At 35.2% G+C, this 17,837-nt stretch overlaps 1 protein-coding gene across 2 annotated transcripts in view; it reads left to right on the top strand.

Moving 5' to 3' along the window:
• The window catches only part of LOC111062267 (MAGUK p55 subfamily member 5), a 67,744-nt gene that overhangs the window by 12,144 nt on the left and 37,763 nt on the right, over positions 1-17,837 (top strand). For both annotated transcript variants that reach the window (XM_039437825.1, XM_039437826.1), the window contains exons 2-3: positions 6,128-6,395; positions 14,838-15,044. In XM_039437825.1, coding sequence (XP_039293759.1) covers positions 6,128-6,395; positions 14,838-15,044 — 475 coding nt within the window. The remainder of the gene's footprint in view (positions 1-6,127; positions 6,396-14,837; positions 15,045-17,837) is intronic.

Below are 17,837 nucleotides of genomic sequence, written 5' to 3' on the forward strand. Positions count from 1 at the left end.
TAATTTAGTGGAGGTTACATAATTAGCCACAAAATTTCTTTAGAAGTATCACAAAATCTCGACTTGACATGATTACTAACCATTCAAGAATTTCGATGCTGAAATTTGGATTGATGATAATTATAGCCTGTGGTCATGCTGTCTTAATTACAGTATTAGGAATGGAGCAAAAATGTAATCCTACACAGAGTGATATTCACTAAAATTATTTCTTCACATAAGTTATAGCCACTGATATTGCTCCTCGCATTCCAATCCAATTCATTTTGAGGCCAAAACAGCAGGCGTCATGGGAGGGAAGCCGGTAGAGAGTCAGTACTGATTTGGAGTCAGTAGTCAGTCGGTGGTACAGTCAGTATCTAATTCAACTGAACCGATTCAGTGCAGGAATTAGTGATGGTCCATTTGCCATTGGACAGCATCGTCGCATCCCAACAAAGCGATCAAGGACAGACCTCGTACCGGATGATCACCTATTGCTGCCAATCATTACTTCTATTCCATTTCCAGTTTGACATAATATGTCCTGGCCATATCCAGCTTATTATAGTCTATGGTATCCAGTGATATCTCCCTTGTATATAGATTTGATCCTCCCATTTATTCAACATCTTATATGAGATCCATAATAAATTTGATAATGAGATGTGACAATGGTGCCACACATAATACGATACAAAATACAGGATGAACATTCAGTAGACTACGCCTTAATGAGAATACAATATGGAATGGCTATTTAAATAGGTCACTTGCATATTTTCAAAGAATACCTGAATTTTTTCCCATAATTTTCATGCCACGCAAACACGGGTATCGATGATTGAATCTGAGCTGAGAGACTTGTCTTCTGTTACTATGGTGGGGGGGGGGAGCTTAGAAGCTTTTTCCAAAAATTCAATGAGGTGTGTTCATGGGCTTGAGGGGCACCCCTGAATAAATGTTGGAGAATTTACTCTAAATCATGATGAAACATCTAGCCAACGTCTACTTCACTTCCATTTAGAAGAGGATGAGTCTTTCAATGTTAGTTAATTCATCTAACAACGAATTATGAATCAGAAGTCATCTACTGTTACTCCAAGCAGTCTAGTAACAACAACATTGTAAACATAATATGAATGAAATATTGTCTAATTGCGTTGCGGTGTGTTTCTGGCACACTTTCTTGAGCAGCAAGCACTCTAGACAAAGTTCTATTCATAGCCGCGTACCACGTGTCATGCAACGTTTCAAGTCCCTTCTTCCGTTTCCCCTCCCACCAACCACCCCACCACCCTTTAGGGTGTGCTACGGAATACATTATTACACGAAACCAGAATAATAAGTCGTCTATGATTTCCTGAGATCGGAATCTATTATTATAATAAATGACTATTGTGTTTTGATCCGATTGTGACGAAATCGTAGCCCGCCCTCTATTGTGCCGTTGAGGAATGCTCGGTGAGGTTATTCATGAGGATAGGAGTTATTGTGAGGTGGAATGGTGTACTCGAACAATGAGACCGTTGATAAACCTCTGTGTCACCGTCGTTAATCCTATACAGTCTTAGATATGGGTTGGGAAACTGAATTTTATTAGGTTGTGAACGGCAAGACTTGATTCTTGTTGCTGATATCTTGTTGATACTCTAGTTATATTGCTGTAGTTGTTCTATGGATAGTTTATGACATGAACGACAACTAATTGCAAGCTGCAATCTAAGACAGCTATTCAGCAATGATTTTTATTTGTAGGGGCTGTTGTCGTGTAACATGAAGTATTCAGGTATTTGTAGCAGTAGAAAGTAGTGAGAGATAGTGTTGTAAACTATACTGTTTTCTTGATGGTTCATGTCTAGACTGAACTAGGATTGTTAGTTTTGAGTATAATACAAATTTCATTTTCAATATTTTTGTTGTTTTTCAAGAATGAAATTATTATTATAGTTATAATTCCTCAATCAGCTGTCATAAATAGTAGCATAAAATACAGTTTAAATAATTAGGAATTCTTGCTTGATAAATCTTCAATTTATTTCAATAATTTGATACCTTCAATAATGATTGAAGGTATTAAATCAGAATTATCAGAAAAATACATACCTTGTTTGATTATAGGTATTAGATATTAGGTATTAAATAATCATGACATAGTAGATTTATATAAAAACTAATAGATTTCTGGCTAATAAGCTATATTTTTTACCCAAGGATGGAGCACAACGTAAGCACTCAATCTTTGCTGGGGTAAAAGACTGTATAAATATTTAATATCTAAACATGCGTAATTACTGTTAATTCCTTCACGAACATTGTTAAATTTAGCAATCAAGGAATCTCCTTTTTGAGAAAAAGAGTTTGATAATTTATTGGATCTTATTTAATTTTTTTTATTCTCGCCTAAAGCGTTATTATAGTTTGCCATTCTTGTAGTAAATTGATTCTGAGCTTATCATTGGAATAATATAGGCTGTAATATGTTGCATTGTATTGAGATTTGTTCTTATTAAGAGGATAAGTCCTTGTGTTTCTTGGATCATCCATTCATGAACTCTAAAAGCACAAATCTTTTTATACATTATGGTATGTGGAGTAGCACAGAATAATAACGGGTTGAGGTCTATCTTTTAACACATGAAGTAGATCTATTCTTTCCAATCAAAAGGACCTGCACCGGTATCTAATGAGAAAAGCAATTCCCATGACGAGTCAAGTCAGGGCGTAAAATTCGGTCACACTCATGACTCATGCGTTCTTCCTCAACATGATGGACACTTCTACAATTCCACTCTAGAAATTTTAGTCTTTTTTGACATTTTCTTAATTCTCTGAATTTTCCGCATTCTATTGAGTAACATGGCAGTGTTCTAATTCGAGCTAGAATGTAACGATGGTCAAAGAGTTTTGTGCCTAAACGTTGTGATATAGCAGCATTGATTATTTATACGATGAAGAGAAGATATCGCAAGCCTATCTTTTCTCTATGTTCAGCCCTAAGGTATAAATATGAAGTGCTTACGCTATATTTTCTCTGTTCAGACCTAGGGCAAAGATGATCTCCAGATAATTATTGATTTTTTCCCTTCAAGTGTCCGGTTTCCCATCAGGGAACTTTGGACTATATACGGCGAGGTGGAACTACCCTTGGGTCTCTCCACCATTCAAAGCCATACGCTAATAATAATAATAATAAGAGGACTTCTTCAATTAGAGATCATATCAGTCATATTCTTAGTATAAAGTAAAAATGTATTCACATTGACTTCCAATGCATGTAACACATGATTTCCAACTTCCAATGGAAGTAACATGACTTCCAATACTTTTAATGTTGAATGATAAGACATTTAAGAGTTGAAGTCAGTCTATCAGATAATTAGAATGAGGATAATCAAGTGTTACTTCTGGGCGTGAAGTGTAATATATTGGAATTGGTATGAAGATTCAAATTACAGATTTTTCTTTGAGGAAAACTGCAAGAGCTATACTATTCTTAGTCTATTCTTCCACATGTTGTGCAGCAAAGCAGCGATATCAAATTAATTGATAGGCCTACTAGTTGGACAATTCAGGGAAGAGTTAATGTGGTCCATTGTTATCATGTTACTTTAGAGTTTAAAGTTTCACGACAACATAGATGTAACCAACAAACACTTACTAATTCACATTAATTTTGGAGCCTGCTTGGACAATGGTTTAGACACACGGCTCTTCGAGATGGTGGAGATTAGTACTCATATGTAATGTGTGAGTTTGTCAGTTGGCTATTACCTGTAGGAGAGTAAACACAGTATAGTACAGATAGTCAGGCAACTGGTGATGATACTGAGCTGGGTGGCTCCGTATGCTAAGCGGTTTAGAGGGATGCTGCAAGGATGTTGACGGGGGCGGTGGAGGATGATTGCCAACTTTTCTTTCAGATTTGAGCGCTTCTGTAAGCCTCGAGCTGCCTCACTCACTCACTCACTCACATCCTACCGCATTCATCCCGTTTCTCCCTCGGGCAATTTTGAAACGACTTAGTTCCCCCACCACACAGTAGGTCTATCGTGCCCCTCTCGTCTTTTCACTCTGACATTGCCTTGTTCATTATTTACGACTCCATGCCCCTCTCCCCCCACTAACCACTCAGAACTCCAAGGGGAACAATCCAGACCCAGCATTAGTTTCGTATCTTGTTAATTTGTTGACTAACATCAGGTGTTCGATGTTTTGGGGGGGGGGGGTGGGGTGGAAGGGAAATCTGGCATCACTCGCATGTTTGGCGACGATTAGCAGTAACTTGTGCAAACACCATCACCGAGTCAGCCATCCGACAATTATCGCAATCTAGAATGTGCTGAATTATTCCCGGAGATGAGTGGCTGTTATTGGCTAAATTGCTCTGATAGGACCATGAAAGTGAAATGGAAAGAAGTTTCGGTTGCACGTACAAGTCTTGTTTTGAAAGGGAACGAAAAAGTAGAAGTGATTCATGATTCCTAATTTATGAATATGTGGTAAAACGTAATGCACAAGATTGGATCCTCGGGTAACACAAGAACAATTCCCATAGTTTGTTGGTATTTCTGAATTCTTTTACTTGATCTGTTTTTACCGGGGACGAGAAACAGGAAGTAAAAGATCTTGTCTTCCCTATATTCTTGCTAATGATTACATACATGTAGGATATGAAAAATGAAATTACGTTGTATATGATATAAATATGTAAATATGAAGTATAATAATGTCATGGATATGGCGGTAAGCATAGAGTTAACTTTGTTACATTTGTTTTAGAACACTTGGATCTGGAGAAGCTGAACAAATAATGCTATGAATGAGTTAAATTTTTAAGGAGAAATAATTGTACTGAGTAATTCTGAAGCTCGATTGTCCACAAAGATTGACACACTTGCTCCTGATTCTTCTAATGCTGTTGTCTTTCAGTCCGCATTATTGCATATATTTTATATATGCATCCGCATTTATTTTATGTGTAATTGTATTATATAAGAATCCAATTATAATACTTGTTTCACGTTGAAACGTGTGTAATTTTATTAAGAGCAGCTTTCACATATGAATAAAATATTATCAAATTCAATCTATGATCATACCAATACATGAACATTTTCGAGGCATCAAGCTGCTAGAAAATTTTCACATTGTTCATTCAGTAGCTAAATTCCTTCTCAGGTTTATGTGTTTTCCCAAGGTTATGTCTGCCTTGAGAGTGTCAAGGTAGGCCTACACATACTTGAGTTTAGTTATGTGCTGGAAAAAACGAGCAGCTATAGTTGAACAGACGCCCACTGCATTGTTCTCACAAATTGAAGCTTTCCTGTGGGAAAATTCGGATAGGGAGGCCGTGTGTTTGCTTATTCCAGTGGCAGCTAATTATCAACATTTTTCAACTGCTAAATAGGAAATTAAACCTGTAGGATGAGAGCACAGCACTCCACTTTAACCAATATAGGAATCAGACTGATATGAAAATCCAAGCTGAACAAGCGCCATGTTCATTTAATCGTCCAAACCAAAGATTTAAATAAAAAATTTACATCTGTGTTTCAACTATACTTTCGGGAAGGTGCAATACTTATGCTCTTGTCCAAAATTCGTCTTGTTCCCAATATTTATATCAACATATAAACTTTTTTGTGTGTTCTAAACATCTAAAATATATAAAGCATCCCAATCTGGGCCATCATTTCTACAAACAATCATCTATAACAATACTTTTGGGAGGTGAACAGGCATCACAAAAAACTGTTCCTATCCCAAACTAAACCAACATTCATCATTAATAATTATTCATTCATTGAAAGTGTCTACAATAATTCTACCAGTTGTGTAACAACCCTTCTCCCCTCCCCCAAGAGCATAGATGCACCCCACAAAATTTAGAAAAATTCCGTCCAATTAGTTTATTTCTCTCAAGATTCTAAACACATTACAAACATGACAATACTATAATATTATACAGTAATATTTATTATGAACAAAAAATGTTTTTTTTTTTTTAATAAAGTACACCTTTCAAATTAATAGCTTAGTAAGGGCCAGATATCCATTTTCTTATGCTATCTTTTCTCTATGGCACAACACACCTTCATGTAACTATTTGAAGAGAATAATAAACTTTGATTTGATTTGTCTGCAGGCCGCGGAGGAGAAGCGGCTCAAGCATCCGCGTGGTGGATGCGGACGACGTGAAGCGCGGACCACTGGGCGACCACGTGCTGGGGGAGGAGGGTGGAGGCGAGGGGGAGGAGTACAAGATGATGATGATGATGGCGGCGGCAGTGGATGGGGGGCAGGGGGGGCCTCACCGGGAGTTGCCCGTCGACGTGCCTGACTCGTTCATTGCCCGAAGCAAGACGCCACCCCGATATCCGCCACCCCGGCCCCATGCCAGGCAAGCCTCACAGGTCAGAGCTCTCAACATTACATATTCATTCATACAACACAGCATATTATCACTTGAAATAAACAGTAGTTGATTTTTTGTTAAGGATGATCCTACAGCTTTAGGTGGATTTCTAACCACCATGAAGCAATTTTTAAACTCATTATTGGTATTTAGAGGAGTTTGGCTCTTAAAGTGGTCACCCTTACCATAGAGAAAGGATAAGCGTTAGTTGTTTGTCTCTGCCTACAAAGAAAGTAGCAAGTTCTATTATATATATATATATTATATTTATATTTATTTATTTCCACAAGAAAAGAACAAAATAAACAAACAACTTGTGCAAGTGTAAGAAAATAACCAACTACTTAATAATACTAAAATAATGATAATGACACATAATAATGGAGCATAATACATAAAGGAAATTCATCACTTAAATATTAAAAAATAAATAATAATACTGATAAATCTCCATTCTTGCCTACACTATACATCTATAAATGAAAAATATGTGGAAATAGTCAACCATGCAAGTGATAAAATCACGTCCGCATGAAGGAGTACAGTTGAGAGCAATGCAGTTAGACAAGGAACAAGCAGAGACAGAGAAAGCCGGCAGATACAAATTCAACAAGGAAAATATATGAAAGATTAATCTAGTATTAATAATTATAATAATCTATTATTCATCACGCAGGACGAAGAGAAACAATATATATATATATATATATATATATTATATATATATATATATAATATATATATATATATATATATATATTGTGATGAATCTTTTAAATAGACCTCATGAGAAGAGAGAAAAATTGTGATTAACCTGCTTAAAATGAAAGAATTTGCTAAAGGAGTAGTTAGCGACCGAGCGATAAAGCTTACTTATCAGTAACCGTATATTAGATAAGAGTACCGTTCTATACCGAATATTTTCAATAAAATTATAATTATTTTGCAAATAAAGCACGAATTATTTATGAATTGCTCATTGAATTTTGAGGTTACACTTTGTTTACTATCGATCAGATGTTTTTAAAGCAGTTCGAATGCAGCTGACTGATTCAAAGTATTGTCAAATGTCATGCCGGTTTCATGCCAAGTATAATATCATTTCTAAAAATTATAAAAACTATCAATAAAAGGACCAAGAATTTCGAATAAAAAATAAAAATGTATGTATTATTGTTGAAATTATTTATTACTCAAGAAATTATATTATATGTCAGGTCTTATTGTAACTAACTAGGTCATATCATGAACAGCATATTATTGATAAAAAACAGCAGAAATTAATTATAACGGTCTCAAACATAATAAGAATTGTATAAGAATATCAATTTATTAATTATTATTTCAACTGAACCACATGGTAATTAAATCTCTTTGGCAAGCCTAAGCCAATCATAGTGCATAGAAATAGCACCAAAAAGGTGATCGTTTGAAAACAACATATGTTAATCTACTATCAGACAACAAACCTGCCTTATCATATACGCTAGCACATATGCATTGTATAAGAGGAACTATGTCGAGGAGCTTGAGTGGTTTTAAGAATTATATAAATTGAATTATTATTGTAATTAAAGGAATTATATTCTCTTGCTTGCCACTGACGTCATGTCTACGTCACAATCGTTCTACCAATGGCAAATTTTTTATGCAAATTTACTACACCGAGATTCTCAGAAGAAAGGTCTAGCCAAGAAGCTTAGAGAAAAAGACTTCACTTCCCTTTTGAAATCCTCACCATTCAGATCTCTTTATAGTTACCAAGATCTATTCGTAAAAAATTCTTGTTCGATTTCATATGTTTTATTTGTGAGCCAATATTTTAGGCCAATCTATTTGTTATTTGTAAATTTTATTTTCATCAATCGATAAATTAAAAAATTTAAAGCTAAATTATCCCTTAATTAATTTGGTGAAGGAGATATTTCAATTAAAATTCCCCACGTGCTGTAACCGAAGCCTGGACCCGCTGCTGATCAAACGATTTTTGATCTAAAGAAGAAAACCACGACCACCAAGGAATTTCACGTGAGTTATAAGTTTAAAGGGGCCCAATCTACGCTTCGAAAAATATTACAGTGCAGAAAACATAAATTTTTTCTTCGTTAAATTATTGGCCACGCCGACAAGCGCTTTTAGTTATTAAGAGCCTAGAATTTATTCATATAGAATTTCTAAGAATTTGTAGTTGATTAACTATCCTCCGCTGCCAGAACCACGACCCCGAACAATTTAAAAAAAAAAACATTTTTTATTCATTTTTCACTATTTTTTCAAGACTGTTAAATTTTATCAATTGTAAAATTCTGTCGAATCACGCATGGTATCATGCAAGTACAAGAAAACTGCTAATCATTTTTGTCAATGTTGAAACACTTTCACTCTGTAAATTATATTCTGAATCTGCACTGTGAGATCTTATATTTTATTATAATATATTTCAATTTTGTTAATTCGTTTTCTGAGTTCGATTATTTCTTGAGCCTGTCAATTGTTGTGTCTGATACGTTCTATATCATCAAGAACTGATCGAATACGATCATTAAAATAATTGAATTAAGCTGGATACTGGAACAGGTCTAAGTGGATGTAGTGAGTGGGGTCAGATCGAGATATTTGTTCTTTGTCCTTACCTGCTCATATATCAGCTTTTATCTGTTACCAACCTCGACTTAGGAGCGAATACATCAACAGTACAGCAGATGCAGCCAGAGATCATATAATTTCCTACAATAGAGCTTAAAACCCGACAAGACTCTGTTCTCGAAATATATTCTGAACGATATTTGGTCCAAGTACCGTATTTTAATCCTTCAGAACTTATTAGAGATGCAGTCCCGTAAATTATCTACATCGGGATTTTTGCTCAACCTGTATGATATTGTATGCTCATTCTTCACAGGTAATAATTTTAAGGTATCCGTATTCAGTGTTTAGCGTCCGCTACACTACTTATAAAAATTTCATCACCATACAATCTGTCATAAGAAGAATCAAGGGTGAGCGAGCGTTTAGGCCTCCTGCGATTCCGACAATTGTATTGAATCTTGTAGTGAGTCAATCAGTCTGGTGTACACTCAGCGTCCACGCATGCAGTTACAAAATTTATAACCCCAACACCGTTGATTTAGTACAAGATTCACTCTACATGTGTGAAGCCGTTAAAAAACGCTTTACATGATTTGCCGGCCCAACGTGAGGCATTTAAATACAGCACTACAATATATATATATATATATTTCAAAAATGATATGGAATAAAAAAACAATACATTACCAGAGTTTAGGAATATAGCGGAGAAGAATAATGAGCCAGTCAATAGGAAACAATGAATTCAACTCAAACACTTTTTTAAGAATTATTAAACAAACACTAAAACATTATTTAAAACCATTTTGAAGCGTGTAGAGAATATATTAATGAAAAATGAAAAAATAACATTAATCAGTTTTGGCGAAATTGGAGCAATAGATCATTCATCACTGGAAATTAAATCATAGGGTTGTACATGGTTTCAAGATCCTCTCGGGTAATACTTAGTAGCCATTTCTTGATAATAGATTTTAAGCGACTGTATTCTATCACGAGACTTGAAAACTATGTTGATATCATTGGGTAATTGATTGAAAAATTTAAGTGTAAGAAAAATAAATGACTTCCTAAAAAGAGTGCAGTTTGGCCTGACTCCTCGTAGGTTGTGATTTACCACTCCTCTTGTTAAATGGGGACCCTCAACCAAATCACAATATTCCACTGTTACACCGTCATTTCCACTTATCAAGTAAAACATGGACAATACCTTGTGAACATACATATGTCTCAGCAGCAAAATCCCAGATTGGAGAAATAGTGGAAAAGAGTGGTCTCTATAACCCATACCAGCAACTACTCTAATAAATGATTTTTGTAGCTTAATTATAGGATCCAAAGTAGTGTAATAGGCACCCCCCCCCCAACAACTCAAACCATAACTAAGTCTTGAATGGGCAAACGCATAATAGATATCTCTAAGTATATTCTGATTGCAAAGCCCCTTCAATCTTGGCATTGTTGTGAGGTAAAAGTGGAGAGACTTTTTAAGGACTGATATGTGTTGTTTCCAAGATAGGTTGTTATCCAGGAACACACCCAAATATTTTACTGTGGATTCCATTTTAACTATGGGACAATCACATTGGTCTCGTCTGCAGTCAAATGAGTGAAGAAGTATAGGATCTGGAAGGCTTTGACTCCCAGCAAGACTAAAAATAGTATAATTCGTTTTCTGTACATTCATAGATAATTTATTACAAGAAAACCAGAGTGATAGTTTATCCAAATCTTGCTGGATATTTAACTGAAGTTGGATTCTATTGTCTGTATTATATGACAATGCAGTGTCATCAGCAAAAGTAGTTATTTCCCCATTGAAGTCACCCTTAAATAAATCGTTGATATATATTAAAAATAATATAGGTCCCAGGACAGATCCCTGCGGTACTCCATGACAGATTACCAAAGGGCAACTAATCTCATTATTGATTTTAACTGATTGTCTTCTTTCCTGAAGGAAAGTTTTAAGCAACTCCAACGGTGTGCCTCTGATACCTGCTCGCCATAATTCATGTAGCAAAAGATCATGAATTGATCAACTGTATCAAATGCTTTACTTATGTCGATAAACAAACCAGCTGCATTTTTACCTTGTTTTTTATTCAATCCCTTATATACATTCTGCAGGAAATGCTGAAGTGCCAGTTCAGTACTCAGATTTTCTCTGAAGCCAAACTGTTGCTGAGAGAAAAAGTTGTTACTATCTAAGAAATTCAGAATTCTCTTTTTTATAAGTTTTTCGAATATTTTTGATAGGGTAGGTAGTAGAGAAATGGGACGGTAGTTAGTTTTGGACAATCTGTCCCCTTTTTTAAAAATCGGTATAACAGTTGCGATTTTCAAGACATTTGGAAATTTCCCTTCAACTATTGAGAGATTGAATAAGTATGTAATAACCTGGGAAAGATATTAGATATTCTGCTTCAAAATTCTAGCTGTTATTCTATCGTTACCCGAGCTCTTATTCATATCGAGTTTTTTAACAATTTGTATAAGTTCTTCACTACTGATCGGATCCAGAAAAATTGATCTGACATTTAGTTCCGTTTTGAATTCATTTGAGTATCGCTGTATTATATGATCTGTTTTTGGTGGACAAGTCTGGGAGAGTCTTTTAGGAAGTTCAATAAAATATTTATTGAATATATCTGCAAGGCTCTTGCTATCACTAATCAATGAGCCACTTTCGTTAAGTTGAATCCCATGGCTTCTTTTATATTCACCAGGCAAGATTGAATGTAATACTTCCCATTTTTTCCTTGGATTTTTATCGTGTAAATTCAGGTTGTCTGAATAGTATTTACATTTTGCATCTTTTATCCACTGCTTTACATTATTTCTCATAGTTATGAATTTATTTTTGAGTGTAATATTATCAGGCATTCTTTTATGTAACTTGTACAATTTATCACGTACTGCTATACTGTTTGTCAACCCAGGGGTCATCCACGGTTTTATCACTTTCAGATTATTTCTATATTTCACTTGCTTCACGGATTTATTCAAAATATTGTTCATAATACTATAGAATTTATCAAATGCTGTATTTGTATCATCCACTTCGAGTACACCTATCCATGATTGAGCCTTTATGTGTTCAGAAATTAAATCATAATCAAGTTTATTGAAATCAGTTGCATTACGTAATAATATTTTTCCCTCTCCAACCGGTAAAAAGCCTATTAAGGCTCTATGGTCGGTGATAAAGTTATCAATTACTGCGATTCTACTGACAGTAGCCCAATCAGATCGATAAGAGAAGTGATCGAGACAAGTTGATGACAACTCCACCACCCTTGTGTTGACATCAATCAGCTGTTCAAGACCATTACTGCTTAAGCAGTTTAAATATTCATTTACAACAATGTCGTCTAGGCTAATATCTATATTGGAATCTCCGACACAGATCAAATCATTCATTTTTACATTCTGAAGAGCATTTCTCAGATTATTAACAAATAATCTACGATCACCAATGTGCAATCTATAAATACCCATTACTGAGAATTTGCGATTCCCATATATACAATTCAGAAGTAGGCAATCACAATTCGGAATCTGGAAATCACCCGTCCTCGCACCAATGGAATTGTACACATAAGCGACAATACCACTAGCCCTAGATGAAGCAGAAAATACTGAAAAGCTCTCATAGTTATCTATTTGATATAATAGAACATCATTCTCATGCTGTAACCAGGCCTCGCTAAGAATAATTATCGCTGGTTTCACAGTTAGACCATTAAGATATAATAGGAATGAATCAAAGTTTGATTGCATGCTCCGTATGTTTTGGTGATAGATGCCAATGCCTACTGATTCTGAGGAAAAGGTATTCACTTCCTCAATATTGAACTAAGTAATCTTGCTAGCGTCATAATTATAGAGAATTAAATAAAACAATTAAAATACAAAAAACAAAACATACAGAAGAATGTAATATAATAGATGGGACTTCCCCAAAACCCACATATTCATATAAAAAACTTGAGCTTTTTTTAGTAAGAAAATGAAAACAAAAAATAAAAAAATGGAACAAAATGAACTCAATAATCGTTACCACAAGTTTTAGAATGGCAAAAATTACCACAATCATAGAAATTCGACCCTCACTCAAGATGTATTTAATAAAAAATAAACAATGCTTGAAAAGCGAATCATAACTGCACCTGAATTCACATTGAAGTAATACCTTCACCTTCAAATAATAGTTGACATATAAAATAAAATGAAACCTTAATTCGATCAATTTGTCTAGTTCATACATATTTAAAATAATGAATCTATGATTCATAGAGTGTTCAAATCCTCTTTACTACGAATCAATATTGCCTGTTGGGTAGCATCTTTCCGGACGTATATTTTCTCCTTCCCTGCCCATAAGTATTTGTAGTCCTTTTGGAAGGCGACGCCCCTCACCACCTTGAGCCGATCCAGGATATGTGCTGGAAGGTGTTGATGAGCGAACACCTTGCCGTCCGGATACATATTATCGATTGACTTCGTCGAAATACCATGATTAGCCCTGTCCTTTGATGATACGTTTTTGAAATTAGCAAGCCACGATTCCTTATCTTGTCTACGAAGAAATTTCACAATAGGTTTAATATTTGCTTTAAGTTCATGGAGCCTTATCGATAGCTTATTAGCGCCACCACCAACCAAATCGCTTCTATTTGTCAAAGAATATATGTATAAGAATATAATACCATATTATTAGGACATAGTCATGTTGAATACTAATTGAAATTAGCTGACACGAGAATAACGGAGTAGCAGTACAATCACATTTAGGTACTTATTTATTTTCAATTATCTAGTCTTCACCAGCAGCCATTCATCTTCCCTTCACTAGAATGCTACAGCATCACTTGATAGTCTTCATCTTGATCCATGAAGCTCGTAGAATGAAATACGCTCGTTGAATGCATATTACTAGTGTTTTTCTCAATAATTATCAATTTTACATTTAGTGCAAAACGTGTGCAAAGATCATCCGATCATCCTTGCTGAACAAGATATTATTGCCTAATGTACTATTTTGTATCTAATGGCGAATAAAAATTCTATCCTATCCATTCTATATAGAATAAGAACTGTGATTGGCCGTAGCGAGTGCTCAGTGTGAGTTCCAAGATCTCACAAGAGCTCTATAGACAAGGCAGATGTGTACTCCTTGTTTGAATACTGTACCTATTCGTCGAGTAGGTTCACTTTTATCGCTTGATGTACAAGTGATACTTATTATTCATTAGCTTTTACCTTTTCTTCTTCATGTGCCGTCTCCATGGCGGAGGTTGGCTATCATGATGGCAATTTTCACCCTGCTTACAGCTGACTTGAAAAGTTCATTTGAGGTGCACTTGAACCAATCCCTTAAATAGCTTTTACCAACGAACTATAATTAGCTTTTTAATGTATAGGAATTATGAACTTGGAATACCTCAATTATTTTGGAAAGCCAAATTTTCTTGTGTCTATGTAATGGTAGTCAGACAAGGAAATAATTTTCCTTGTATAAGAGTATAAGAGACCAATTATACTCAAACTCTGAAGAAAAAGTTGTGTAAAGTCAATGAGAAAAAAAGAGCAAACGCATTTTAGAAACTCTTATATAATAGAATAGTGTTTCTTTTCTATAGTGTTACATTTCTGCCTAGCAGATCAGAATTTTTTGGAAAGCAGGCCTTGAGTATCAAACTGAAAGCAATAATATGTGTATTGTGAAGATGAATCAGTGGTCTTGATTTTACAATATTCAAAAATTTGATAATGTTAAATAAGTATCATGAACACTAATATGTTCATAATTTTCTTTTCTGATATATTTTAAATTGTCGTTTTGCAGACACCATCAAACGGAACGGTAGTGAAACCTGTGCCACCGCCAAGAACTGACACGATATCGCCCAAGGATGGAGTGACACCGCCGAGGGGGCCACGTGCCCCTGTGCCTCCCCCTCAACTGCCCTCCAGGGCCCCCCTCAACAACAACATCGAGCAGTCCACCAGGGAGCCCACCAAGGAACAACTTGACAGCATACGCAAGTTCCAGGTAAGCAATTTGATTCAACATTATTGTTATTAAGTGAATTTATCGTGTACCATGTATTTTTAAGAAGTACACAATGAACAAGCACAGCATCAGAGGCTGTCAATAGTTTTGAAAGAGTATTTCATGAAGTAGTAGAAGAAGAAGAAGAAGAACAACAACAACAACAACAAGAAGTATTGAAAAGTAATAGGAAGAGAGGAAGATTTCTACTCAAATGTTTTGCAAATGCCGCTAAGCGCTAGCTCATCCAGCACTCTATTCCAAGCTACAATGAAATTCTCAATACTTGAAACGCTAGTAACCCTTTAAATACTTTTTCGTGGATGGAAAAGCTGGATCTCTACGGATCGTTGGATCTTTGATAATATTACTCCCCAAACAATCCTTATTATTCAAATCCCCTTTAATCAAGGTTTGAAATTTGAAATTTTCAAATATTGTAGTAGGTAGCGTATTGCATTACAGGTCGGTATTAGAATGTACACGAATTTTATAGGCAAAAAGATAAAAAAGCCTGTCGCTTCTTAGAGAATTGTGACTGTATATGGTTGAAGTAACAAAACAAAAATAGTGCAGGTACACTTTGTAACTTTTTTGTATAGTCAAGAGTATTTTTTTATTCGAAAGCAATAATTGACAAAATAAGATATGAGTTTAGGATGGATTGATTGATGCATTCATCACCTTTCTCACGTCACAGAAGTTGTCTGACATCCCTGATATCTATGGCTTCTAATCCTCTACTCAACTTCTCTCCCAGTGAGGGCGCTTTGAGATCATATTATATCCACATGCATGCAGGAGTATCTCACTTGAAGTGAGTTGAGATATCACAAATAATTTTCCAAATTAATACGGGAAGGTGTAGCATCTGTTGGGTTTCTCCACCATGAAAATCAATGCTACAACGGTTATTCAAAAAGTGACGAGACAAATTACTACTCTTCGTACTATAATGTTTAATGGAATCAGTTTTTAGATGGCAAAGTCTACATCCGAACCACAATTAAATGAAATTATTGTTTAGAAGGCAAATTTTACATCCAAACCATGATTTTTTACACTTCGTACTATATAATACTGAATGGAATCAGTTCTCTAGAAGGCGAGCTCTACATCCAATGGTTCATGGAGCATTATTTCCATGTTCAAACCATTTTTGTTTTTAATAACGTGGAACTTCAATCTCAAATTATACAAATATACTTCCAAGCTCAAATACCAGACTTAATTACCTACAAAATACGGTGCTGGGGAAAGAGTGTTCAGTGAGCCCATATACTGCAGTTGCAGTCAGGACTAAACAAGATAGTGATCTGTTTTCAGCTGAGTGACACGTCGGCAGTAATTCACGTTGAAGTGTGCACTCTGCAATGTGCACATTCACCCCAGTTGAACGATATTAGGACCTTTTTCAGCCTATCTCGGGCGACATTTGGTAGAATTTAGTGCAGAGCCATGTGTGTTGCAGTTCCCCTGGGGAGTCACAAGAACGCCCACTTTTTAAATGCGCACTAATCGTTTCCCAACTCCTGTCACATTCTTTCCACTCTGCTATGTTTATCGGTTGGTGCAGGAAGACCCTGATACTGCTTTTAACCTGTATCGATGCAGGATAAAAGAAGGAAAGAACCTGCTGCTATTCCAAGTATTGCTTTTTGCTATCCACCCTCTTCTAACAAGAAAAAAGTCGGTCTATTTCTATATGAAAAAAATACTAGGAGAATCGACCATAAATAACTACATATACGCTACTCAAAATATATATAACGTTACACATATAGCTTTGAAATTTTACATCATAGGCCTACATCGTAAATAGTTTGATAAACGTATATAGTTATAAGTATCGTAAATAGTATACAACCTCGTATATAGTAATAGTAATATAGTAACGTATATAGTAATAGAAACTCCTATTCATAAAATATATATGTGTAGCCTATAGCATGTTTTTATTTACTTACAGACCAGGAAAAAAATCTGAAACATCCACCTTTCATCTTGTGTCGAGTGACAAGAGCTTAACTTCTATTCAACATCCTTATTCCCCTCTATTCTATTCACCTTGATCTCATTCTATCAACCCCTCTGGAATTTCAGTGTGTTTACCACCTGTCTTGTAGGAATGCTTCACAAATCAGAAGGCACCTGAAGTGAGTTAAGCAAGGTCTTGCATTCCTAGTATTGTAGGGAGTGGATGATTCCTGTGGGAAAAGTTTCTGCAATGGTTTTCCGAGAGTTGGATAAGTCACAGTTGAAAATTTGAAAGTTGAGGAGAAGCTATGAGAAATATTAAAATGAGTGTGTACCAAATGTAGTTTTATATTTTACAAGTGATTGGAACTTCATACTAATGAACCGTGCACACACCTCGAATCATACTCGCATTTAATGTACAAAATAATAAAATTGCGAATTTTGAGCTAGTCCAGTTATTCTACATTCAAAGAGTAAGATATTATAACTTACTGAACGTTGAGCAAACAGTGAATCATTTAATACAATCTGATTAAATTCTATTTGAAACTATAATAATTTAACAAATTAAGTAGGAATATTGAAGTTCATTGCAAAATGAACAGTATTTCCCTGATTTCTTCACTTCCTATGGAATACATGTACAATATTCCAACCTGGGATCTCGAGTGTTGCGGTACAGTACTAGAACTTCATAACTAGAGTAGTATTATATATATGTACTTTATTAAACGTCTAGAGAACATTACAGAACTAAATTACTATAATCTGATGTATAGTTGTTCTGATCCTAATGGGAAAAAGTGAAAATGA

This window comes from Nilaparvata lugens, chromosome 11 (assembly GCF_014356525.2).
Source record: "Nilaparvata lugens isolate BPH chromosome 11, ASM1435652v1, whole genome shotgun sequence".
NCBI classification, from domain to species: Eukaryota; Metazoa; Arthropoda; class Insecta; order Hemiptera; family Delphacidae; genus Nilaparvata; species Nilaparvata lugens.